The sequence below is a fragment of the Solanum verrucosum genome, unplaced genomic scaffold (genome assembly GCF_900185275.1).
Source record: "Solanum verrucosum unplaced genomic scaffold, falcon-dt-bn FXZP01000284.1, whole genome shotgun sequence".
Taxonomy (NCBI): domain Eukaryota; kingdom Viridiplantae; phylum Streptophyta; class Magnoliopsida; order Solanales; family Solanaceae; genus Solanum; species Solanum verrucosum.
Genome location: NW_026019936.1, coordinates 815,649 through 843,074, shown reverse-complemented (window position 1 = coordinate 843,074; position 27,426 = coordinate 815,649). Strand labels below are relative to the sequence as shown.

Here is a 27,426-nt window from a genome sequence, read left to right as displayed (position 1 = left end):
AGAGAGAATATTATTCGAATGAATCCATAAAAGATTTGACAATCAAGAATTAATTCAGACCGGCGATATCTACTAAGATTTAGAGTTTTTTTTTTTTTTTTGAGTTTGGCAAGATCCTATTAACATTTTATGGAAGAATTTTCTTTATAAACCTTTCCATAGATCAAATTAAAACATAAAAAATTAAAGTTCACATTTTTTTTTCAAAAAATATTTTTTATAAATAAAAACAAAAAGTGAATTATCATAGCGTGAATGAAGGAGGAATGGGACTAGTGATTAGTCGGTAAGGCATAATTGTGACATCTCACATCTTACAAACAATACATAGCCACAGAGTGAAGTGATTGGGTAGAAAGAAAATTAAGGTCCTTTTCTCAATGCAAACGAAGATAACTTTCTTTTTTAGTTTTCGCGTGCTATGTTAAAATCACGAGATTGAATGATATTTTAATACATCTAACATATTTTTAAGTTAAAACTAAAATATTCAAAAGTTTTTCTTACTTTCTTAATCATTCTATGTCAAATCAAAATACGACAAATAAACTAAAATTGAGAGAATAATTATTCCAAAAAGACGTGTAAATTTAAAACAGATAAGTAAGAATAAAGGAAAACTATCTTTTTAGACGTACATTCATATTATATGTATTAATTTTATCTATATGCTTTCAAATAATTATGTATTTTCCCACTGATTAAGAGTTTCTTTCCATATATTAAGGAATATACATCTAGATACATGTGTTTTTGCTACCAGATACACTAAAACAAAGAGAGAGGCGAACGAGATGATGAAGGAGGCGATCGAGATAGTCATATATCCCATATACATGCGATACACACTAGATACATGTATATGTGTGTATCTTGTGTGATTCACATGTATCTGAAATGTCAGATACTTAGGAGAGTGATGAACGAGATAAGAGGGAGATGAACGAACGAGATTTGTTATATATCTCAAATACATGTATCTTAAACGCAATAAAATTTATAAGATTCGTAATATAGTAAACTACCGTATTACAAGTTATTAGCTCATGAACTAATGAAAATTTTGAAAATTTTCCAAAAATAAAAGAAGAAAGTAGAAAAATTACATCAATCAATCAAAGGGAAGGGGAAAGGAAAAGGAAAGAATAGAAAAGCATAATGATTGCAAACTCAGTTTGTGATTACATTTGATTTGAAGTTTATAGTGTTTGGCTTTAGGTTTAGGTTCACATTTTCCAATTTGATTTAACACATCGCAGCCTTACTTTGTCGGATCAATCTCCTTTCTACCTTCCTTCCAACTTTCGTTGTCTACTCGGTATTCGATATCTGTATTATAATTCTATAATTATTTAAATCTATATTACATAAGATTCATACTTTCCTATTTTTATGATTCAATTGTATTATAACTTGTTAGTATTTTATTTTTTTGAGAGACGTCTTGGAAATATTTTTGAGTTTGGTGCAAATTATTAGTTTTATTTTTGAATTATTGATAGCCTCAAATATACCTTTGTACTTGACTAACTAAGATTAAATACACTCTCGATATGTCAAATGACATAACAAGTGGTTTTAAACTCTTGTAGAAGCATGAAACTCTTACTAAAAAATGAGAAAAATGTTGAAAACATTTCTAAACTTGACTAGAATTCAAAAGTGTATTTTAGTAATGTTGCAAGATCGGGAGTGCATTTAAGTTTAGTTAGTCAAATAAAGAGGTATTTTTATGGTTATCAACAGTTCGGAAATAAAACTAATAATTTGCGACAAGTTTAAGGGTGTTCTCAACACTTTCTTTTAATATTATCGTACTATTTAAAATATTTTTTCATTTTATTACTTAATTTTTATTTTTTATTATCGTACTATTTTATATTTTTCATATTATTACCTAATCTTTATTGATCTGGCACATCGCTTAAAAAAGCTTTAACTAGATGTGAGTTTTAGTATATTAACCTTATTAACAATGTTTTGTAACTCTAGATTTGACTAATAGTACTATTGATTTATTTAATTATTTAATACTAAAGAAGCATAAAACTTCTTTTTCTTTTTATTTGTTAAAATGGACAAGTAAATTGAAATTTCTATGGAATATTTGTTATTGTTTTATTTTAATTGGTTTTGATATGATCTACTTGTGCTGATAATCTATCAAAAATAATTTTCATCCCAATAAAAAAAAAATAACGTTACATACTCACCAGCATCCTCAGAATCCACTTGTATATCCACCGTAGATATATGTTGTTATTGTTATTTTGTTGTAAGATCCACTTGTATATCCACCGTATATATATGTATATATATATATATATATATATATATATAACGTTTTAATTAGGTAATTATTTTTAACGAGAGAATATATGTATAACTTTCCCTCACTTATGTTATACACGTCTCATAATTTGAATTTTGAGCCTACAAAGTTTGACTAGGCCTTTATTTGTGGCCCAACAGAAATAACGGCCCTGTTTTCTTGACCCATATTTCTTTAAAAAATATAGTTCACATAACCAAAATTAGAAAAGGTACACATTTGATCAATCGATTAAAAATAATAATTATTAGTTTATTATATATTACTATATAAGAAGAGGGAATAACCAAACACCACAAGTTAACATGTGTTCCAATAAGAATTACTATAACCAATATATTTATTTAAAAAATGACATATAAAATGAAATGGAGAGAGTATTAGTTTTTGAAAATGGAAAAGGACAAAACACATATGAAATTAAAAGACATATAAAAAAAAATTGGTTTAACTCTCAAACATAAAAAGTAACATATGTTATTAAAAACTTTAATAAAAAGTACTATAATTTACAATAAATAATAACTTAAATTACTATATAAGAAGAGGGAATAACCAAGCACCACAACCAATATATTTATAAAATGAAATGACATATAAAATGAAATAGAGAATTAGTTTTTGAAAATGGAAAAGGACAAAACACATATGAAATTAAAAGACATAAAAATAAGTTGGTTTAACTCTCAAACATAAAAAATAACATATTTTATTAAAAACTTTAATAAAAAGTACTGTAATTTACAATAAATAATAACTTAAAATATCTACAAGACAACAAAAAAAAGACTAATTTTTGTACAGCTTCTGTCACATAAATTAGGATTGGGATGATTTTAAAATTTTAATTTTGGTTTTACATTATAAAATAGCCGAAAAATTGAATGATATAATTTTTTTAAAAATAACCGAATGAATCGTCCTATCGATAACCCTAATGTTACTTCTACTCTGTTTATTTTTACTTAAATTTAGAAAGATATGCTTCATTTCTACCCTCAATCTTATCGCTACATATATTTGCTATTTAAAATTGAAATTAAAAAGACAAATGACAAATAAGTTTCTATATTAGCTCACTTACGAGCAAAATATATTATAACAATCTTTACTAATTTTATAACAATACATAAACTATACTCCCTCCGTCCCACATTAGATGGACACTTCCAACTTTACACGGTGATTAAGAAATCATTAATACATTGAAAGACTTCACCATTTTGCCCTTCGTTTATATCAATGCACATTGAAATGAGTTACAAAAAATACACATACAATATAGGAATGGTCATATTAATTGTAGGGGTAAAATGGAAAAGAATTAATTAATTATATCCTAATTTAATAAGTGCTCAAATAATATGAAAAAAATATTTTTAGTAAGATTCTCATCTAATATGGGACGGAGAGAGTAACAATATAACTTTATTAATGTTAGGCCTGGACAGCGCCCGGGCTTTCTTTACTAGTATATATATATATATTAGTTTTAAGGTGTGAACTAATGAATTATATTAAAAACATTCTTAAGAGAAATATGTTTATAGTGTGAAAACAATTAAATCTTTGATCTTTTGTGTCATGTATTTAACTATTATATCATATGTTTTGAACTGAATATTTAAATGATTTATCATTTGTTTCATTCTACGTGAACATATTTAATTAAATATATAATAATAATTAAATAAAATAATTAACATGTAAGTTAAATATATTCAAAGGATAAAAAATATCTTAATCATCACTAATTAAATGAGTGGTGGTGAGGATTTTATATATCTTTTCATTTTATTTTATTTTTGCTTTCGCAATTGATGTAATTGGTTTTGGATTGTGCCATAATTTTAACTATGTTCATGTGTTGAATTTGGATTATTTCCCTAATTTGAGTTATATATAATTATATATCATGTTCGATTGATTGTTTTAGTTATGGTTGGAAATCTTAGATCGTGACATATTTACTATCAAAGCATAAGTTTAAGGTCCTACAAGTCATTACGAGGAGCGATAGTAGAGTCGTGTTTATAGATATTTTGATATATATATATATTAAATATATGTAGCAAGAGGCTATAATAACATTTAAAAAATAAATAAATTATTATACTCTTATATCAAACGTCAAAGCTTAGATGAGGACACACTCATCAACTTCAAGCAAGAGAGTATGTGTTTGATGTGAGCGAGATAGAAGTAAGACTAAAAGAGAATATGTTAAATAATTAAATAATAATATATTATCAACTTTTTTGTATATTTACAAATATCGATGACACCTCAAAAAATGAATTTTTAATTTTCACGTGAATTGCATGTCATGTATATCAATCAAAAGAAGATATAATAATTATTATACAAATTTAAGATTACTATCTTAATTATTATTTAGACAAACAAATTATTACTCGTTAACAAAAAAAGTTAAGACAAGATCATTACATCAATGCATCAAATCAATTTTTGCCTTTCAAGATGCCTAATGAAATTCTAATTCATTAATATTTTGAAATATAAAATTCACTATATCCATAATAAGCCGTTAATTAACGATTACACGTGCACTCCGTTCTGTATATACAAATTAAAATTGTCCAAAGGGGTATAAATGAATATTTGAAGAAACTTTAGATGGGGAAAAAGGACCAAAAACAGATGTATAAACAGTATAATAACAGTATATTACTTTTGGAAACAATATTTAAATAGTTGAAGGGACAGAATGTATGTAGTAAGTACAAAATAAGTAACATATAATATATTAAATAAACATTTAAAATGAGAAACTAGATCTCTTAAATTATACTGGTTAGCCAGTAACTGAAAACAGTATCAGCACTTCACAAATTGAAAAAAAAAAATGTTTCAACTGTATATACTGTACCCATTAGAGTGGTCGAGTTGATTTGATCAATTGATCTACATATCAAATAAAAAAATATCAAGTTTGAAATTCTATTTTTGCTTATTCAATTGAAGTCGTTGTATAGAATTTATCTGATGTGATTTACCTTTTAATAATTGTGTGTGTATCTCAGCTTCTAATCAGAGATCTCAATTTCGAGCTGTAGATATAGAAAAGTGCTTAGTAGAAAGAGATAGTCCAAAATGAGCCTTATATCGCGCAAATTTATATTAATCGATCTGTAATATAAATATGAGAACACATCCAATGAATTATTTTTTTTAAAAAAAAAGAAGAAGAGAAAAGGACCAAAAATAGACTTGACTATTCGAAAAAGATTAAATATACTCCCTCATTTATTTATTTGACTAAAAAATATCATTTAAGTCCACCTTCTTTTTAATCCAATTTTACCCTTAAATCTAACTTTTTTTTTCTTCTATTATTATTATTATTATTATGATGATGATGATTTATTGTGTGGCGTCTTTCTATCGGTTAAAATTAAATCTCTAATGCATCAAAAAAATTTCTACCCATCCTGATTCATATATGAGATAACTTCTTTCATTACTGAGATATAGGGATGAATTAAATAATCTTAAAACTTTCGAATACTTTCAACTGAACATTAAATAAAATAATTATGCATTTTATCTCTGAGATAATTATAATACCTTATACATTATATCAAACAATTTCTAAAACTTTACCGTCCAAAAGCTAGACGAATAGTAATGAATTGGGAAGAGGGACTAACAAGGAGTTTGATAGTCTCTGATAGGATGATGCCATGTAATAAATAATAATAATAATAATAATAAAAGAAAAAAAAAGACTATATTAAGGATAAAAATAGATTAAAAAAAAGCGAAGGGGTAATTTTTAGTCAAATACTTTTTCTATTTCTATTTACTTGTCAATTTTTTACTAGATATACTTATTAAGAAAATAATAATTGACATAGTGAATTTATTATTTTATCCCGATTAACTGATAGAATTCCAAAATCAATTTATTATTTTATCCCACTGTTCCAATTTATGTGATGAGTCAAACAATTTATATTTATAAGTCACAATAATTAATAATTCAAAATGTTTAAAAGATTTATGAATACTTACGATCAAAAATAGACTTGTTTGAATCTTGAAATTTGAAAAGTGTCACATAAAATGAGACGGATATATTATTATCTTTTTTTCATTTTTAAAAAATAGTAAAATAATACTTTGAACATGGGGCCTATAAATACCCTCTATTTCTCTTCTCATCATAAAGCATTTTAAAAAACTTTGCTTTTGTTCTGTTCTCTTTCATTCTCCCAAAATTCTTCTTCTTTGCTTAACATTCCTTTTAGTCTAATCAATCATTATTCACATATATACATAATATATATATAAATAATATACATCTAGAGAACAGAGAAAATAAGACAAAAAATGGAAGAAGAAAAAAGATCAAAGTTTAAGAGGATTTGTGTTTTTTGTGGAAGTAGTTCTGGAAAGAAACCTACTTATCAAGAAGCTGCTACTGAATTAGGAAAACAACTGGTAAACAAAAAAAATCCATTTTTTTTCGTTATTATTCATTTTATTGTTTCAAGAATCAGAAAGTTTTGTGCTTTTTTAGTTTTTATGGATAAAAATCTCTTCTTTTTAGTAATGTAAGCTGAAAAATGGTTGAAATTAGGAACCCCATTTTGAGTTTTTGTTCATTCTTTGGTTTTCAAGAATCATAAAGTTTTGTGCTTTTATTGAATCTCTTCTTTTTAGTAATGTAAGTTGTAAAATGGTTGAAATTAGGAACCCCATTTTGAGTTTTTGAGTTTTTGTTCATTCTCTGGTTTTCTAGAATCAGAAAGTTTTGTGCTTTTTTAGTTTTTATGGATAAAAATCTGTTCTTTTTAGTAATGTAAGCTGATAAATGGTTGAGATTAGGAACCCCATTTTGAGTTTTTGTTCATTCTCTGATTTTCTAGATTCATAAAGTTTTGTGCTTTTTATAATGTAAGCTGAAAAATGGTTGAAATCAAGAACCCCATTTTGAGTTTTGAGTTTTGAGTTTCTGTTCCTTTTTTTTTGTGTTCCATTTTAAATGATTCCAACATGTTTTTTTGTTGTCATTTTCAAGAAGCAGAAAGTTTTGTGCTTTTCTTGAAAAAGGTCTGTTCTTTTTGGATACTATCATCAAATCATCAAATGTAAGTTGAAAATTGGTTGAAATCAAGGAACCCCATTTGGTGTTTTTAAGTTTCCAACATGGGGTTTTTCTATTCTCACATATCTTTCTTAAAAAACAGAACTTTTTAATGTAGGGTTTATCTTTTGTTTGGCATGACAGAGAGATAAAAAAATGGTGTTGCTAGCTGTTACATGTCTGTCAGTTGAGCAGCCTTCCTGCATGATCTTAGTTTATGGGGTCACTATGAAAAAAAATTGCCTTATAATTAGGAGCCAAACATGCCACTTTGATATCATGACCCTCTTCTCTTTAAGGTCTAAAATTTACCCAAACTCTTTAGATGTTCTTTTTATGTTTTTGATGTAAAAGTATGCATGTGGGATTTAAACAAATGCTAGTAGTAATACTTTTGTGCATATGTTGAGCTAATCTTGATTTTCATGCTTGTTTTCTTGATGTGTGTGTGTGAATTTTGAGTTAGTATAGTAAATTTCCCCCTTTGCACTTTTGTTCTGTTTGAAATCTATCTGCGCACACTCTATCTCTTCAGACTCCAATCTGCACGACTACTTTGGTGTATTGTTGTTTATGGTAAAGTTTCCCTTTTTTTACTTGCACTCAATTCTCTTCGGACTCCATTTTGTTCGACGACATTGGTATATTGTTGTTTATGGTTAAAAAAAATTGAAGTGATGATGATGATAAGGTTGTGAAATGGTGAAATGGGTTTTTGACACGTGTAATGTTTCTTGATGTTATTGGTTTTGTGTTGAAGGTGGAAAAAGGGATTGATTTGGTGTATGGAGGAGGAAGTGTGGGTCTAATGGGACTTGTTTCTCAGGCTGTTCATGATGGTGGGCGCCATGTTCTTGGGTAACTAATCTCCTATCCTCTTTTCTATACATAATATATACATACAATATACTATATACACATACACTCTCTCTCTCTATATATATATATCACTTTCTCTCTCTATAACACAAACATATATAGATAAGACACACATGCATAGGAAAAAGGTTTTGATGTTGAAGCCTTCAGAGACAACCATCATTTAAACCTCATAATTTTGGTCTATCTTTGATTCTAGCTAGTGCGGGATGCTTTGTATATCGAATTAATCCCTTTTTTTGTTCTAGCTAATGGGGTTGGTGAAAAATAACGTGTTTTCCACATAATTATCTCTTCTTTGTTCTCCGTTATATATGTGACATAGTTTGGATGGACACAGAATTTAAGAAAAAGATCACGACTTTTAATGGAACAATGAATTATAATAAGATCGTGTTATTCTTTTCGAAACATACTAACAAATAAATAGTGTTAAACAAGATGGAACAAAGGCAATGATATTTATTTAATGTTTTAGACTATAGACCATGTAAGGGCAGACATCATTGGATCAAATGTTGGTTTTGTTGATAATTAATGTTTGGTGTTGTCATCTATTGAAGAAACAAAAACTAATCCTTTTGTTACACTTATAGTGAACAGCTTCTTAACATGTGAAAACTGAAAAAGTACTCTGCAAATCTTTTATAGTAACAAGAAATCCTCTAAAAGTGTCTTTTGTGGTTTGGCCTTAATCCATTTTGGTTTGTGAGAATGTCTGTCACAAAGGCAAAAGGAAGTGTATAAAGTTAGAAGCCTTTTTAGGCACTGATTGATGCATTTTCCAAATCTTGATAAAAGGGACAGTACACTAATTTTGGTATAGCACACTTATGTTACTCCGATTTTTCAAAAACGATGTCAAAGTCTAACGTTAGATCATCAGTCGATATTTTTGAAAAGTGTGAGCAACATTGTCCCACAATAAATATGTGTCAAATAATAGTTTTCTTGGTAACTTTGTGCCTCATTTCTTTACCCCACATTCATGTTGATGTCACATGTCCAACGTTGGATCATCATCTGACATTAATCTATCGATATTTTTGAGAAGTTCGAGCAACATTGTCCCACAGTAAATGTGCCAAATAATTGTTTTCTTGACAACTTTGTGCCTCATTTCTTAACCCCACATTTATGTTCCTTGGATATAAAAAAATGTACTATTTTTAGAGAATCTGACATGCACCCGTCAACACCTTTGAGAAGTTCGAGCAACATTGTTGCACAACAAACAATGGTCTTCTTGATTTTTGCCTCATTTTTTAACCTCATTTATGTTGGTCGGATTTTTCAAAAAAGATGTCACCCCATGTTGGATCATCCAAAAATGTTCTACTTTTGGAAGATCTGACATGCATCTGGTATTTTTGAGAAGTCCGAGCAACATTGTCCCACATGAGTAAATATGTGCATACCTTTCTTTTTGAGCAAGCTAACTATATATATATATATATATATATATATATGCTTTCACTTTTGGGATATTCTTATAATGTTATTAATCTATATTTATGTTTTTTTTTTTGGAACTTGCAGAGTAATTCCTAGGACTCTCATGCCTAGAGAGGTAATAATATTTATACTATACTTGAAAATCATAGTGTAAATCTCATTTCTTTTAATGTTTTGCTAATTTTGATACTTATGAGACATGTTCTCAAAAGTTTAGTCTGGACTATGTTGTTCCTTTATATACTTAAACTATGTTGTTCGGACTCTAAATAATATTGTTGCATCTGTGTCGGATTTTTCATTGCTAATAGATAACGGGCGAAACAATTGGAGAAGTGAGAGCAGTGTCTGGAATGCATCAAAGAAAGGCTGAAATGGCAAGACAAGCTGATGCCTTCATTGCCCTTCCTGGTATAATATTGCTCGAACTCTTTAAAAATTTCACATGGTCAATATGTATCGGATCCATTGAACGTTATCGTCTTCTTTCGAAATTTTTTCAGGTGGTTATGGTACACTTGAAGAACTTCTTGAAGTCATTACATGGGCTCAACTTGGAATCCACCGTAAACCTGTGAGAAATCTGTCCTTTAGATTATACATTACTCTTAAGAAATTTACTTGGCCATAAAAAGTGTTATGTAATGTGCAAATCGAAACGCTTTGCCATCAGAGTTGGATTGAGGATTTTATTTCTCGTTCTGAGTATAGGAAATAACCTATCTACCTACTACTTTACGAAGTAACAATAAGGTTGCGTACACACTAGATATCCCCTTCTTAGACTTCACTAATGAGACTATACTGACGTAGTTAAGTAATACTAAGTGTCATGCTTACGTTATAACGCGAAAAAAAACATGCTTAGGTAAGCGTATGACAAAATTAACAATAGAATGATGGAAATGTTTCGAGGCAAAATTTTACAAATAAATTTCAAAAGGTAATCAAGAAATTTGGTGAAAACTTGTTTTCTAAAGTTGGTCATAGCATGAAAATTTATCCCTTTTGACTAAAATTATTCTCCAAAGGGAAAAAAAAGAAACATTTTTCTCAACAAAAAAAAGTGTCTTGAGTCATTTTCATCCATCTTCTCTAAGCTATATTATTATTTGTTGTTGATACGGTTCTGTTCCTCTCATTTTGATATTTCCTTTCAAATTCTATATTTAAGATGAGAGTCTTTCAGAAACATTCTTTCTATCTCTACTAAATAGAAATAAAATTGTGTAATAACCACCGACTTAGACTCTATTTGTGTGAATATATTGAATATGTCGTTGTTGTGGTGCTTATATACAAACATTTCAAACTTTCAAGATTTCAACCTCCTATGCCTTATATTCTTAGTTCAACTTGAGAATTGAAAATATTGATCTTGACATTTTGTGTCACCATGTTTCTCAACTTACCATCTTTGCACATTCTTAAGTATTTTATAATAAAAATTAAATATATTATTATCATTATTCTTTGTGAGTTTTTTTTTTCTTTTCAAAGTCAACAATACTTCAATCAAATTAAAAAGGAGATTAAGAAAGTATCAAATCACGTGTTCCTTAAAATTTGGTTCACATGGAAAGATAATACTTGTGTCATGTGAGTTCTAATCTCTATTAATCGTTAATCATGCTTTATTATACCCCCCCCCCCTCCCTTTTAATGCCAATATTAAACAACCATTATAAGAAAAAAAATGGAAAGTCTCAAGTCATATGAAAGGTATTTTTGTCTTTGATAATTATTATAAATAATACAATCTACATACTATTCTAGAAAATATAGCTTATTAATTTCTAGATATATAGTCACTTAACTAAAAATATTTTTGATCGAGTAGTCAAAATAATTATTATGGAGTTATAATCGGAGGTTAGCTCAGTCAACAAAAGCTTTGAAATCACTTCACTGCTAAAAAAAAATGTGTTCATCGTCAAATAGGATTAATATTGACAACAAATTTTACTGTTTATCTATAAAATTTGTCTGTTGTTCAACTTTCTTTTTTGAAGTAGTGCTTATATCTAGCTTCATAAGTTTAAGTTATACGTCATAAGTTTACCCATCGAAATTTTAATTTTTTTGAGTTTTGCCATACATTAATTGAGTTCTGTCAAACGCGTAACGCAGGTGGGGCTATTGAATGTGGAGGGATACTATAATTCTTTATTTGAGTTTTCTTGACAAGGCAGTGGATGAAGGCTTTATTTCACCAATTGCTCGTAAAATTATTGTGTCTGCTCAAACTGCCCAACAATTAGTCAAACAACTTGAGGTAATTTAATTAAATTAATTAATTAAACACTATGTTCTATTAATAATTATATATAAATATATTAAAAAGTGTCATATATTTTTATTAGAAATCATTAAAATTTTAGTTTTTAACTTATCAATTATTAGATGATTTATAGCTATATAAATATCTCAGAACTATTTATTAATTCGTTCTAATGTTTTTTTGAATTTTAACCTATGATCAAGTTTTATTTTTTTAAGGAAGAATATTTAAATTATTTTTTGTTTTAATCTTTTTAATTAATTTACAGGAACATATACCAGAGACTGATGAAATCACATCAAATTTGATATGGGATGAAGAAATTCAAAGATTTAATTACACAACTACTTAATCTGAAGTTTCTACTTAATTATTAAAGTTAATGTTTTTATTTTGGAACTTTGGTATATAAATATATTATATTATATAAGTATATATAGTGATGTTGCTAAGGGTTTTTATTGGAAGAAAATTGTTTTTTTTTTTGTGGTGGTTGATGGCTCAAAATTGCAACATACATATTTTGGAAGAAAAAAAAAGGGAAATATGAAGGAAATATATGTTAAATTTTTTTATTTTTGTAGATTTTGTAATAGGGTTTAGTTTATGCTTTTGCGTATGTTTATTAGTAGTGTGTGTCCCTTTATGGAGAGGCAATTTATTTGCCTTGAATGTATCATGGCAACATGATTTTATATTTATATATAGAAGAAGAAAATACATCTGTGATTTTTTTTTGTTGTTTTTTTACTACGCGTTCAATATTCGTATGGAAGTATAATGAAACATAGATTCAAATTCACGTTGAAGGGTAAAATGCTTTATAGTAAAGACGACTTTTATTTATGGAGATTTAAACTCGGAGATATTTTGGTTAAGATTCAATGAAGTAATTGCTTATTATTCCACTATAACTCTTGATGGTGCATAACTACGTAATCATGTGTTTCACAGACGTAGGGTGTGATCAATTTTTTGGAATAAAACAATATCAATCGTTAACTATGAATTCTTGTTTTGATTTCTTACTTGGCGTTCGTTATCGGTGTCGGTGGTGAACCTAGGATTTTCACCAAGGAGTTCAAAGTTTGAAGAAAGAGACACGCTTACTAGTCGAAATGGTTCAACATTTACTATCTATATACATAAAAAAATAAAAATTTAACCATATATAAATAGGAGTATAATTTTTCTTCGAAATGGGGTTTGGATGACCCACTCAATCATAACGTGGCTCCGTCCCTGCGAGTGTTGTGGTCATGATGAAATCAGAATTTACGTCAAAAAATCTCACATTGAACAGTAAAATGCTTCTTAGCAAAGACGATTCCATTATGTCGAGATTTTGTGTTAAGATTGAATGAGTACTTACTGTTCCACCTGAACTCTCGTTCTAGCGAAAATATGTAATCATTGTCATTTTAAAGGAATAAAGTAATATCAACCGTTAAATCTGTTGAAATTATCACTTGTTGGGCCGAGACCCGTTAATTATGAGATGATGGGCCCATATATTGGGCTTTAGATAGTGACCGTTTAACTGCCAGTCCAACGGATAGAAAGGTGGGCCGGGCCCATTACACTCGTCTTGTGCTAATCAAGATTGTAATATTCAATTATTGTACTATATTGCTAATGATTAATGATTAATAATTTATGCTATAGTACTTTGTTTGTCTTATTATTAAGATCATTATTATTAATTAAAAAGATCAATATTAGTTGTTTACTTATTTCTTTACACGTCTCTTAAGAAATCATTAATAAGAGGCGTAGTTTTACTGATTTACTCCTTATAAAGCTTTTTAAAAATCTTATAAATTTTCTTACATTTTTTTTTAAAAGGTAATATGAGAAAAATTTAATTAATTTATTTTTATTTTATAAATTGACAAATAATTTAGGATAACTGCTTATAATAATGTGAACATCTAATATGAAACATCGGAGTGTTCTTTTGCTTTTGCAAAAAATAGAAGATGTTCCATAAATAAAATTTAGAGCGAAAGCATTTGAATAAGATCGTTAATATATTTGACCTTAAACAAAAACCAAAAAAGCTAGAAGGAATAAGAACTAAATAGTGATCAATATTTTTTTTTAAAAATAAATCATTATACAATTAACAATCATTATCTTTTCTTAAAAGAAACATATATGATCCATCTTTTAAAATAAAAATATAAATGTACGCATTATTTGGATTCTTATTCCATTCTTATCAAAGAAAAAGAACTTATAAAGGACCTCGCAATATTATATTCTTTGTTGGAGATTTGGAGGCATAATTCAACACTAATTGATTGTTCTTCTATAGCTAAATTATTATATTCCATGTTATATATATATATATATATATATATATATATATATATATATATATTACATTATTTGTTTTCATCTTTTAATTTATTTTTTTTTGCTTAAAGAAACTTTAGGAGAAAGTTTCTAAGCTTTTGATAAGGGTTATTGCTATTTATATCAATCGATCATTGACAAAAAATTATATATATTTTAGTGTTCGTTGAACCATTTCATCGATTGACTGCTTTTTTTAATTAAGAACATTTCTCTTTACCAAAAAGAATGTTGAAAGGGATATTATCCCTTTGATAAATAAGGGTATTGATCAACATGGTGCGCAAGATTTGAAATTCTCGTTTCTCAGAGTCATATGTTTTGTATTCACATGACTAATATACATAATGTTGAGACAAATCTAATTTTTAATATATTTTTAAACTTAGTTTTGTCATGGCTTTAGAATTATTTAGTAGGTGTTGGTCCCCAAAATTGTCTCCATTTTACTCTACATTTAAAATTGATCCATAAATAAGTTCCAAAATATTATTAAGTGTGTATGTAAGTGGAAGCAAACAATTTTGTCTGTTTTTCCTTGAGCAAATCTGCAAAAACTAATATTTTCATTAAATATTAATTATGAAATTGTTATTGTTCGCATCATATTTTAGATGCTTTATTAACCGTTTCATAATCAATCATATTAATATATTATATAAAGTATCTTATATGCATTGACCATATAAGATATATATAATATACTATCGATATATTTTAACTTTTGATTACATGTGAGTTTTTATTTTTAATAGGTTATCAATTAATTTGGAATTTTAGTTTAAATTCTTTTTGTAGTTACTTATAATGATTTGATTATCATATAAATAAATATCTTTTATTCCCTAACCTTTACTATATGATGATTAATTTTTTAAGCATCTTGGATTAAAGTAACTAGACAATTGGTCAATATAATAATGACCACAATGGGTGGGTATATACATGTGAGCTACATTAATATATCTATTGGATATTTTGTTATCAACACTAAGATCCTCAAAGTAGGCAACACAATTTTTTCCCACACCTGGTGTTCGATATTAATATTAATATTTTGATTAATTCGAACTAAATGGAATGGGAGAACCCGTACAAATTACTTTTCACTTTTTCTTTTTGCATTTGAAGAAATAAGTTCCCATAAAATTCATATATTCGAACCAAAATATGCTTTTGGAATTTATTACGGGTTTTATTCTACCCATTTTAAAAAGAAAATAATGTTAAATTGATCTTACACAATAATTAATATTTAATATATAAATAGAATATCTAAGATTACCAGTAATATATTTGGAGATTTTGACCAAATGTTTTGATAATTTACTACACTACATGACAAAAAAAATATTGTCATCACTAAAAGATTTCTCTTCTTTACATAAAAATAGTAACTTAATTATTAAATAATTTTCGAAAACTTACATAAATCTCACTACTTTAGGAGTTAATTACTTAGATACACTCTAGTTTGCAATATTACGAATCTTATCAGATTGAGTGCGTTCGGATATGTCTAGATACATGAGTCAAAATTAGATGTAATTTATTCTAGATACATTATATCTAAGTAGATACGCATGCATCTGCGATACATAAGAAATATCGCTGCCCTCCCTCATCCCCCCCCCCCCCCCCCCTCATCTCGTTTGCCACTCTCTTATGTATTTGGGATACATGACTATCTCACTCATCTCTCACCCTATTTTAGTTTTAGTGTATCTGGTGACAAAAATATATGTATCTATAGGTGTATCATCCTCAATATATGATAGAAAATTCTTAATTAATGGTAAGATACGTAATTATTTAAAAGTATAGATAGAATCGGTATATATGGTATATATGAATGTATCTCTAATAATAAGGTAGTTTATTATGTTTTTTGGTTGATATATGGCTAAGCCATCTAAATGATTTTGTTTGGGCCGCAGTTCACCATTTCAGCCCAACTAAATTGGACCAATTATTAAGTTGGGTTCTCTTAAAAAATTAGTTAATATTATCTTGGCCCAACCATAATACACCAAACCACCGTAGCGCCGTCGACCGCCACCTTCCTCCGCCGTGAACCACCGTGAACCGCCGTTTTCATCTTTAAAGTCGCAAAACTCTCGATAATCTCAACCAAAATCCAAAACCCAGTTCGGAAAACCAAATTTGAAGTCTCCAAATGTTGAAAACTATCACTCTTTTGCGTACATCACTGAGCTTCCGTGCAGCTTATTCACTGCATTTCTTGCCGGAAAACGCCTCAGTTTCTTCAAAGGGTAAATATTTTTACCATTCTGAATCGACCCTTTTAAGCTCTTCTTTTGTTTTGAACAAAAATCACGATGAATTTTCAGCTGATGTAGAGAAAGTTTATAGAATCTTAAGAAAATTTCACTCTAGGGTTCCTAAACTTGAGCTTGCTTTGTTAGAATCTGGTGTTGTAGCTCGTTCAGGGTTAACTGAACGTGTGTTGAATCGTTGTGGTGATGCTGGGAATTTAGGGTATAGATTTTTTGTATGGGTGTCAAAGCAACCTGGTTATAGGCATAGTCATGATGCTTATAAAGCAATGATAAAGATTTTAGGGAAAATGAGACAGTTTGGTACTGTATGGGCACTTGTTGAAGAGATGAGGATAGAGAATCCTCAGTTTTTGACACCAGAAGTGTTTATTGTGTTGATGAGGAGATTCGCATCGGGGAGGATGGTAAAGAAAGCAATTGAAGTGTTGGATGAGATGCCTAAATATGGTGTTGAGCCAGATGAGTATGTTTTTGGGTGTTTGTTGGATGCTTTGTGTAAAAATGGTAGTGTGAAAGAGGCAGCTGCATTGTTTGATGAAATGAGGTTTAGGTTTAGCCCTACGATTAAGCATTTTACGTCGTTGTTATATGGTTGGTGTAAAGAAGGGAAGCTTATAGAGGCGAAAGTTGTGTTGGTGAAAATGAGGGAGGCGGGTTTTGAGCCTGACATTGTGGTTTATAACAATTTGCTTAATGGTTATGCGGTGTCTAGGAAAATGGCTGATGCATTTGATCTGTTGCAGGAGATGAGAAGAAAAGGTTGCAATCCTAATGAAACTTCGTTTACGATAGTAATTCAGGCACTTTGTTTGCAGGACAAAATGGAGGAAGCTATCCGGGTATTCTTGGATATGGAGAGAAGTGGATGTGAAGCTGATGTCGTAACATATACTACTTTGATAAGTGGATTTTGTAAGTGGGGAAAGATTGAAAAGGGTTATGAACTTCTGGATAATATGCTACAGAAAGGGTATAACCCGAATCAGACTACTTATTTGCATATAATGTTGGCTCATGAGAAGAAGGAAGAGTTGGAAGAGTGTTTGGAACTTGCGAAGGAAATGGAAAAGATCGGTATACCTCCTGACCATAGCATCTATAATATAGTAATCCGCTTAGCGTGTAAATTGGGGGAAATCGATGAAGGTGTGCGAGTATGGAACCAAATAGAAGCAAATGGGATCAGTCCAGGGGTTGACACCTTTATCATTATGATTAATGGTTTTGTTGAACAAGGGCGTTTAATAGAAGCGTGTGATCACTTTAAAGAAATGATTGGAAGAGGTCTTCTGTCTGCTCCTCAATATGGTACTCTGAAGGACCTATTGAATTCGCTTTTACGAGCAGAAAAACTTGAACTGTGTAAAGATGTCTGGAGTTGCATAATGACCAAAGGATGTGAGCTTAATGTGTCTGCCTGGACCATTTGGATTCACGCATTGTTTTCAAATGGACATGTGAAAGAGGCTTGTGCATACTGTTTAGATATGATGGATACTGGCTTGATGCCTCAGCCCGACACATTCGCCAAGCTTATGAAAGGTCTAAGGAAGCTTTATAATAGAGAGATTGCTGCAGAGATTACAGAAAAAGCGAGGAAAATGGCTGAGGAGAGAAATATGACTTTCAAGATGTACAAGAGACGTGGTGAAAGAGACTTGAAAGAAAAAACTAAGACACAACTAGATGGGAGAAAAAGGAGAGCTCGTCGACGACGTTGGGGTAGCCATCATAGTCAAGACAAGTCATTGTGATATGAGATATCACTATTCACTGAGGAGGATGCTACTACATTGATGCTGTTTGACTGCATATTATGCGAAGGGTACAAACCTCGGTAACTAGCTTAATTTACTAAGTAGGTTCAACAAACGTTCAACTTATTTACTTTAGTGTGCTTTAGTAGAAAACTGCTCTGGTGATACTTGCTGAGCTGAGCATCCTTGACAAAACTTCTTATTGATTTACACTGTAGGTTAAGTTTTGTTCATTTATTTATATATTTCTTTGCGTGCAATAGATATAAAGGTGGACTTTTAATACTAAAGTTTTCGCTTGTAATTCACGATTTTGCTGATTAAGTTCATGCGTCATATATACATGGTTATGCAGGCATCTGCAAGCAGACCAACTGATAATGCCCATGTTGAACCTAGCCCTGAGAGAAGACAGGATTCCGGTGAAAAATATTTGCCAGCTACTGTCATTATGAATGAAGACATGAAGCGTCAAATGCAAGGCAGGGAACCAAGGAGGATGGGAAGGGTGTCATGTTGAGGGAGAAATCCAGAACAGTGAGAATATTGGCTCTCCTATTCCTCACACAGAAGTTCACAATCAAGATGGAGTGATACTGATTGACTCACGCGTCAAATCAGGTAATTGTGGTGAAATTTGAAAATATATTGTTGCAATTTGTGCTACATATCAAAAGTGTACATCTATTATGCATGAAGCATACAATTAATTTAGGTTAACATACAAAGTGAATACAATAACATACCAACAATGACTATTTCAAAACAATAGAGTCACATACACAGTTCATACAGATTTTTTATACATATAAAACTTAAACCAGACCTGATGTTCAACATTTTCATCATGTTGTGGGCATTATATTTGTAGGTTCAGACTCAATTAACTAGTTTATTCAATTGTTTTATTAAAAAATAATCTAATAGATAGTGTCCAAACAGATATGCCTCGCCTTGGAGTGAAGTCGATAATTCGACTATTATGAATTGCCTTTGATGAATGAATCCCAAATTGTGGCAATTGAAACAGTACTCCTGAACAGTGAAACACCTGAACTCAGGGAAGGGTGAAGTTTCATGGGAAGCACAAGAGCTTTTCCATATGTCCAAGAATACAGTCACCTGTCGGGTTGCAGCAGCGATAAAACTCGACCCCTCATTTTGAGACAAAGCATCCATTCTCAGAATATGTTTGTGCTGCCATAGACAATGAAGGTCTCAAGTTCAAAATCCCTTGCCTTGCCTGAGACAGTAGGGGGTTGGCGTTCTAGGTCAAGCTCATCAACCTATCATGTATGGTTTGCGAGCTATTACATAGGAGCGGGACTTACCTTGTGTGCATCCAAAAAGTAGCGGCAGCAGGTTCCCTTGTGTTGTAAAAAACAAAGAAGCTAAAATGATTTGTGTGATTCACATCTGAGATGATTGAAATTTGTCGAATTGTTTGGTGTTGAATGGAATATGCTATAACAACTCGTATGTGTTGTTACTAATTGGTTCTTCAATTGATTAAGTGACATTTGTACGTAGTATGAACCAATTTATGCACATCTCGACTATAACTAATTTATATATCAAGTCCGCCTTGTATGCACAAATAGCTAATGTATGTGTCCGTCCACCAAGGCTGAGACAAAAAGTCTACACTGTCACATACAAAACACACAAGTGACTAATTTCAAACATAGAAGTTTTGAGAACCATTCTTTTACATGCTGTCATTATCAATCTATGATCTAAGTTCAGAATATGTAGAAGACTCAGGCATACATTATTCAGAGAAATGCTCAAAACTCGAAGTAGATAGGTCGAGAAAAAAAAGTTACAGAAGCTCTACAACCTCACTTAACAACAAATGAATAGAGATATTGTAGCTATCATCTCATCCCTTTATATGGATGCAAAGTATTCTTTGCTGCCTTTAGGATCTGGCTTCATTGACTTGTCACCAGGCTTCCACCCAGCTGGGCATACCTCATCTGGGTTCTCCTGAACATATTGCAATGCCTGTTGCAAAAGACCAAAATAATTATTAGTACAATCTAAGCAGCAGATTGTCTAACGATAGTAATGATATTGGTGTCGCGATATGTTTATTACCTGAAGTGTTCTCAATGTTTCATCAACGCTTCGACCAATTGCAAGATTATTAATGGTGGAGTGTTGAATAACTCCTTCCTTGTCAATGATAAAAAGTCCTCTCAACGCAATTCCCTAAAACAACATAAGAAAAAATAAATCAAGAAGCTGATTCCACTTCAAATGATAAAAGGCGCTTTCATGGTTATTTTGGAATACTGAACCCACATGGAAGATCCAGAGACACGTCTACTGAAAGATACCATGCGGTTCTCATCACAAAATGCAACATCAACCATGCTCTTGACAAATTTTAAAGCAAAATTAAAAGTGGTCTTGCACAAAGCCTTTTCAAAATGAGGCAAACTTTAGCAGTCATTCTCTGATGTTTATAGAAAAATGGTGCAAAACTGCTTAGAAGCAGATTTCCATTCAGTCTCAGAATAAATCATAAAGACCACGGCTGACAGCTATGAAATTCATGGTTATGAGGTTGAACAGAATCTAAGGTGATAATAGCAACAAAAAACACTATCTTTAGTCAGTCAAGTGAAATGGAGAAAGGTACACACAATACCCAACCTAAAGCACTTATGCAACATGTTTATGTGCTTGATTGCTTGTGTCACTGCATCCACAGTACTCTCCCCAAACTTAAAATTTCTCACTTGTATGTCTCGTAATTTAAAAACGTAGACAACTAATGAGAGGGATATGCTAGAACAATATCAACCAATAATTCTAAAAGCTACCTACGCAGTACGAAACAGCAACAATCATACCTGATCCGGTATCAGCACATTGTAAGATTTTGAAATTGACTTTGTCACATCTGAAATTAATGGATAATTCAAATCACCAAGTCCACCAGTCTTCCTATCAGTTTGGACCCAGGCAAGGTGGGAGAACTACAAGAATACATGAGATCAACAATGTTAGGAAAAAATTATGCTATTATGACCAATGACAAAAATCAGTACAATTGAATAATTGGTAGTAACTTGTGCCTTGCACTAAGACCATTCTTCAAGCATACGAGATATCTTGATGTACAAGTAAATCCTATTAGTATTGCTAACTAAATCACTTTTATTCACTTATTCTTCTTACTTTTTCCAAACAACCGAGAAACCCCCAATAGTCAGCTAGCACATGGTTCAAATTCAGTGATAATGTGCCTGCTCCTCGACCCTTCTCCACTAAAACATCAGAATTTTGTTTGCATTAGCATTCGAATTTGTGACGTTCGCCTAATCCACACATCACACTTTGCACTCTTACCACTGGGCCAAAGCCCCGAGGCACCTATACTTATTATTCTTCTAAATTGCTTATGTCTTGTTGATGGTGTCGCATAGATAGCTATACCAAAACCATAATTACATTTCAAGTCTCTCATTATTTTCAACTTCTTATCTTTCACACAAGATCTACGCCTTGGCGTAACTAATAAAGTAAAGTTGTTGTCATGTGACCATGAGGTCACGAATTCATGCTGTGGAAATAGCCTCTTGAAGAGATGCATGGTAAGGTTGTATACAATACACCCTTATGGTCCGGCCCTTCTCCGGACCCTGCACGTAGCGGGATCTTAGTGCACCGGGCTGCCCTTTTTTTTAATGTTTCACATATGTATTCACTTTCTTATTCAAGACAATATTTGTTTCCAACTACAATTTCTTTTGTAATATGCCCAGTTGACATTTCACTTGTCGCCTCTAGTTCAATATATAGTATTCGTGTTTATCTTTATTCAACTGCTTCCCCAACTATTTATGTATACCCTCAAAAATCTCTAAAGCTAATTCTATGACACTTCTTCATCTAAGAGCACAATGCACCAAGTTCAAAACAAGTGAAAAGGGCTTTTCTAAATAAGTGAAAGGGGCTGTAGAAGAGCAGCAGCACAATGCAACAAGGCACAGACCATTTAGGTACACTTTCCAAGTAACGAATCAACCACTTTAAGAGGAAAATTTTGAACGAAAGAAAGACATACCACACTGTCTATCGAGACACCCAATATTTCTGTGTTCACGTTCTTAAATTCTTCATAACGATCACTGAAAGCAGTAATCTCTACAGTAGAATGAATAGATTATATCAAAACAATACATTAAGAAATCACCATAATCAGTTAAATATATTATAATTAAAACTAGCAGCTGAGTGATATTTAGGGACAAGCTGACCTGTCGGGCAAACAAATGTGAAGTCCAGTGGGTAGAAAAAGAGAATCACGTATTTCTTTCCAATATACTCGGAAAGTTTAACCTGCAGAGAAAATATTCTTCAATTATAAATAGCCCAAGAAACACGCCCAAAATGACTGGATGTTTAAAGGAACGTCTTGCAGTTATTTAAGGGATGAAGGAAGTGAAAAGAGCAGTTCTAGTTCTAGGAAAACATTGTTTCAAAGTCTGATATAACCTAAAATGCACGAAGAAAACTTTGTATATTGAAGTTCTGCTGCACTCTGTTCTTTCCATATCCTGATTCCTTCACTAATTGCTATTCAAAAAGGTTAGCTACAAGTAAGATGCCTTCATGAAGTAATCTTTACTCTTTTGTCAATCAAAAGAATAAGGTGTTCATTAATAGAAGATCTCCTAACAGCAAAATACAAACTTTTGCAGCAAGGCCACTGAGATGGCAGATAATTCTTTTTCTCTTTTTAATGAAAGAAGTGGCAGGTCCTTACAATAAATGAAAAAGGAGGAAGTCAAAAAGAAAAAAAGGTGAAACCTCTGATAAGCAGAAAAGCGAAACACATGGATATAGACACACACACACACACAGGGGGGGGGGGGGGGGGGGGGTATCTCAGACTAACAATTAATAATTTAACACTGCCAATTCATTTAACACCAATATATTACCTTGATGAACTCTTGATCGAAAACAGCCTCAGCCTCAAAATCTGGTGCTTTATTTCCAACAAGAGGGACTTCATTCTGTTGGGAAAAGTAACAAGAAATGACATTAGAGAGATGAATCACTATCCAGAAACAAGGAAATACACCTTTTTATACAAAGTATAGCAAAAAACAAATTGTTGGGGAAATGGGATTTCAACACTCTACAATAGGAAATAGGAGTGTGTGTTTTGTTTAACTTGGTCTTCTAAAGTAGTTTATCTATTTTTTAAATATAAATAAAAGTACACAATCACATGAAGATTTCAATATCTATCTGAAACACCAATATAGTTGATCGAATTATGTCTAATTAGTTTCTAATATCTTTCATGTAGAAAGACATGCCTAGAATTTGTTTTCTTCTAGTTTATAATGTTCTTGCTGGGCAAAGGGGAGGTGAAGACTTAATGCTATGTAATCTCTCGACCGTTTTCAAAAAGATGAAACCTGCAGAGCCAGGATGTAACTAATTCACCCTGTACATAAAATATGGTTCCACTGTGAATCTGTGCAAGTAAGACCCAAGTGAAAAGAACTCTATACTGCCAAATAAGGAGACTTAATTAACTGAATCTGGTCTATAAAAGAACGAAAAATAGCTTAGAAATCCAACTACAGTTCAGTATATCCGGAACTTCTGAAAACAGACTGCTAACATGATATATAGAAGCATAATCAAGGAGTAATCTTAATCTTTGACACGTGAACATACTCATGATACACACATAGAAGATCCTATATCGAAATTAAGACGAAACCACATTGAACTCCAATACTCAACTCCACTACACCCAAAAAAAAAAATTCCTTTATCATAACCCAAAAATCCCGAGGCAATGGCACACAGTAATAGACCTATCTTGCAGCTAACCCACAAATCACAAGTTGCCTATGCCACTAGAACCCAAGCAGCACTCATACCAAAATTGATAGAAAAACATACCAAATGTAATTCCACAAGTAGAGTCTAGCGAGCATAGAGTATATGCAAACCTTACCCATACCTCGTAAATGCAGATTCACTCAAACGAACTCCTTGCCCCTTTCCCCCATCCCCAATGTAATAACAAAATCATTAAAAACAAAAAAAAAAAAAAAAACTGGGAAATGGTAGAGATAACTAATCACAATCAAACGGAAAAATCTTAGTAGCTCAGTTGGTTGATCGTAGCTAACTTTTTCCCATTAAACTACTCAAAATAAATATGCAAAAAAAGAGGTTTCAAATATAAGCTTACAGAGGCGCGAACGACGAAGGATCGGGATTTGTTGGTGCGAGAAGAATTGGAATGTGGGATACGAGAAACTAAAGTGTTGCAGTTGCGGAGTCCATTGAAAGATGAAGAAGAAGGAACAATTGTTGACTGAGAAAATGAAGACAATTTGGGTATAGCAGCAGCAGAAGCAGAAGCCCTAGGGTTTGATGAATAGAGAAGAGCAGTAGAAGTAACACTGCAAGCCATTGAAAATGGTGGAATACAGTAGCAGTAGAATTTGTGTAACAAAAAATTGATGACTGAAATGGATATATATACCCTCCCTCTTTTGTTTTTCGGTTTCCGTGTCCCGTACCTACGTTAAAGTCTGACTAAATTCAAATTCGTATCGAGAAATTTTGCATTTGGGGTAAATTAGGACTGACATAAAATATCAAAAATCGAATTACCGAACTGAACCCAACCAAATTTTTTGATAATTTGGCATTCGGTGATATTTGGTATGGTATTCTGGTTTGGGTTTGGTATGAAACATTAGTACCATTTGGTATTTGGTATTTCCCCAATACCAAATTATGTACGTAATGAAAGTCATATATCAACATATTCATTACTCATTAGTCATTAGTACAAGTTCAAAGCGAAAGCTAAAGAATAAGCATAAACAAATCTAAATACTTATGTGTTTTAGTTGTATCAATTTATTTTTCTTAATGTCTTCTTACTTGTTAATTTTCTATAATATCGTGCCTCCACATTTAAAAAAAAATAGAAATGATTCGAGAAATAGTATTATCTTTATAATACAATCGACTATAACTTCAATATGGTATTACTGAATACCGTACCAAATCAAAGTTTAATTTACCGTTTACCGAATCAAAATTTAGAATTTTGATATTTGGTATCTACTTTTAACTACCAATTATCAAATTATCGAATCTGAAATTTGAGAAATTTGAACCGAATATCGAACGTTCATCCTAGGGTAAACCATAAAGCTCTATAACAACGCGACCTTGTACCCACCCAGACTATGATGAAGAATGAATATACTTATTTCATTCACTTTTACCTATCCTTATAAATAATATTTCAAGAAAAAATAATTATTCTCTTCGTTTCACTTTATGTGTTATTGTTTGACATGATAATAAATTTAAAAAATTGTTATAATTACCAATTCTTTTTTTCCACAATAAAGTGAAAAGTGAGACTGATAACATTGTATTGTGTTTGGATAAATTACACTCCATTTGTCTTAATTTATGTGACACATTTCGATTTTCGAGAATCAACCATTTTAAGTTTGACCGAGAATTTGAGCATGAAATCTTTATTTTTTTTGAAATAAAATTTATATATTTGTAAACTACATAAAAAGTATTATAAGTTACAATAATTAACAATCTAAAATATTTAAAAGATATATGGAAAATTTCACAACTTAGGACCTCAAATCCTCAAAAAAACTCGGAAACTGAAACTAATAACTCTCACTGCTCAAATTTCACATTTCGGGACTGATGGAATCGACGAAATTCCATTCCGACACTCGAAACTCTAAAAGACCCCAAAAATCACTTTCTTAACAACTTAGCCTTTAAAACTCACAAACTTACCAAACTTTGGACTTTTAACTCAAAGTTCAAAACCAACTTTACAAACTCAATCATGAAAGACTTGGGGTTGATATCAAGAGATATAAAACGATCAATTCATGAAACTTTCCAAGAATAACTGACCGGGTCATTACAAAAATAATCCAACCAAGATGTAACAAGGTTTGCATGTTTTAAATTCAAAAGATTAGGAAAAAAAAAAGAGATGAACAGAAAGAAGACAAGTCAAATGTGGTTCTGATTTCAAAAAACAAGTGTAAGCAAAAGAAATTGCATCTACAAGCAATAAATTGAAATCATCTGAAGAAAAACAATGTCCAATCTGAGTCAATGGACCAACAAGAGGGGAAAAAATCGAGGTAATTTATATGAATTAATTTGTATATTTTGATAAATTCATTTTTTAATTTTTTTTATAACATTACCGAGTGATTTACAAACATTATATTTAGATTTACAAATATATACCTTTAACTATTTATTTTTTTGTCTACCAGGGATATATATACATTAGATTCATTTATATTCATCAAATTTTTTTTTGTATATATGATTTGTTGATACATTTGATTTGTATAAGTTATGAAAAAAAATTTAATCGTAAAAATACACAATTTGTATATACTTACCCTGATTTTATATGATTTGTTGGTACATTTGATTTGTATAAGTTATGAAAAAATCTTAATTGTATAAATTCAGAATTTGTATATGTTTGTCCTATATTGTATACGATTTGTTGATACAATTGATTTGTATAAGTTATGAAAAGTTCACAACCATATAAATTCAGAATTTGTATATAATTATCCTGTTTGTATATGATTTGTTGATACATCTGATTTCTATAAGATCTGGAAAATTCTAACTGCATAAATACAAAATTTGTATATAATTACCCTATTTGTATATTTGACAAGTGAAATATACAAACAAAAATACACATAGAAAATAAAATTATAGTTATTGGGCATAATCAATGCATATTAAGTTTATTCTATTTGCTATTTATAAAATTTCCCTTGAAAAATTTAAGACTATCTATTTTCAAGGTCATCGGGTGTAATGCAATTGGGCCTTAAATAGTAAACCTTAGCCCATTGGGTCAAATATACATT

The 27,426-nt window shown here is 30.7% G+C and overlaps 3 protein-coding genes and 1 pseudogene across 3 annotated transcripts in view; 3 read left to right on the top strand and 1 right to left on the bottom strand.

Moving 5' to 3' along the window:
* LOC125835628 (uncharacterized) overlaps positions 1-27,426 on the top strand; it is a 201,324-nt gene that overhangs the window by 111,384 nt on the left and 62,514 nt on the right.
* On the top strand, positions 6,686-12,427 carry LOC125836531 (cytokinin riboside 5'-monophosphate phosphoribohydrolase LOG7-like; annotated as a pseudogene).
* On the top strand, positions 16,515-18,469 carry LOC125837617 (pentatricopeptide repeat-containing protein At3g49730-like). Its single transcript, XM_049516713.1, has one exon. It carries the CDS (start codon positions 16,592-16,594, stop codon positions 18,467-18,469), a length of 1,878 nt encoding a protein of 625 aa, XP_049372670.1. The 5' UTR covers positions 16,515-16,591.
* On the bottom strand, positions 20,135-24,968 carry LOC125836388 (2-Cys peroxiredoxin BAS1, chloroplastic-like). Its single transcript, XM_049515565.1, has 7 exons — positions 24,708-24,968; positions 23,431-23,505; positions 22,744-22,825; positions 22,551-22,630; positions 21,334-21,459; positions 20,573-20,686; positions 20,135-20,479 (listed from the first exon to the last, which is right to left on the bottom strand). The coding sequence occupies exons 1-7, from the start codon at positions 24,930-24,932 to the stop codon at positions 20,363-20,365; spliced, it is 819 nt and encodes a 272-aa protein (XP_049371522.1). The 5' UTR covers positions 24,933-24,968; the 3' UTR covers positions 20,135-20,362.

Excerpts from the sequence above, each read along its gene's own strand:
- LOC125837617 (XM_049516713.1), top strand. The coding sequence starts at position 16,592 with ATGTTGAAAACTATCACTCTTTTGCGTACATCACTGAGCTTCCGTGCA.
- LOC125836388 (XM_049515565.1), bottom strand. The coding sequence starts at position 24,932 with ATGGCTTGCAGTGTTACTTCTACTGCTCTTCTCTATTCATCAAACCCT. Across the intron at positions 20,687-21,333 it reads ATGTGCTGATACCGGATCAG|GGAATTGCGTTGAGAGGACT; the intron begins GTATGATTGTTG and ends ATGTTGTTTTAG. Across the intron at positions 20,480-20,572 it reads AAACATTGAGAACACTTCAG|GCATTGCAATATGTTCAGGA; the intron begins GTAATAAACATA and ends CTTTTGCAACAG.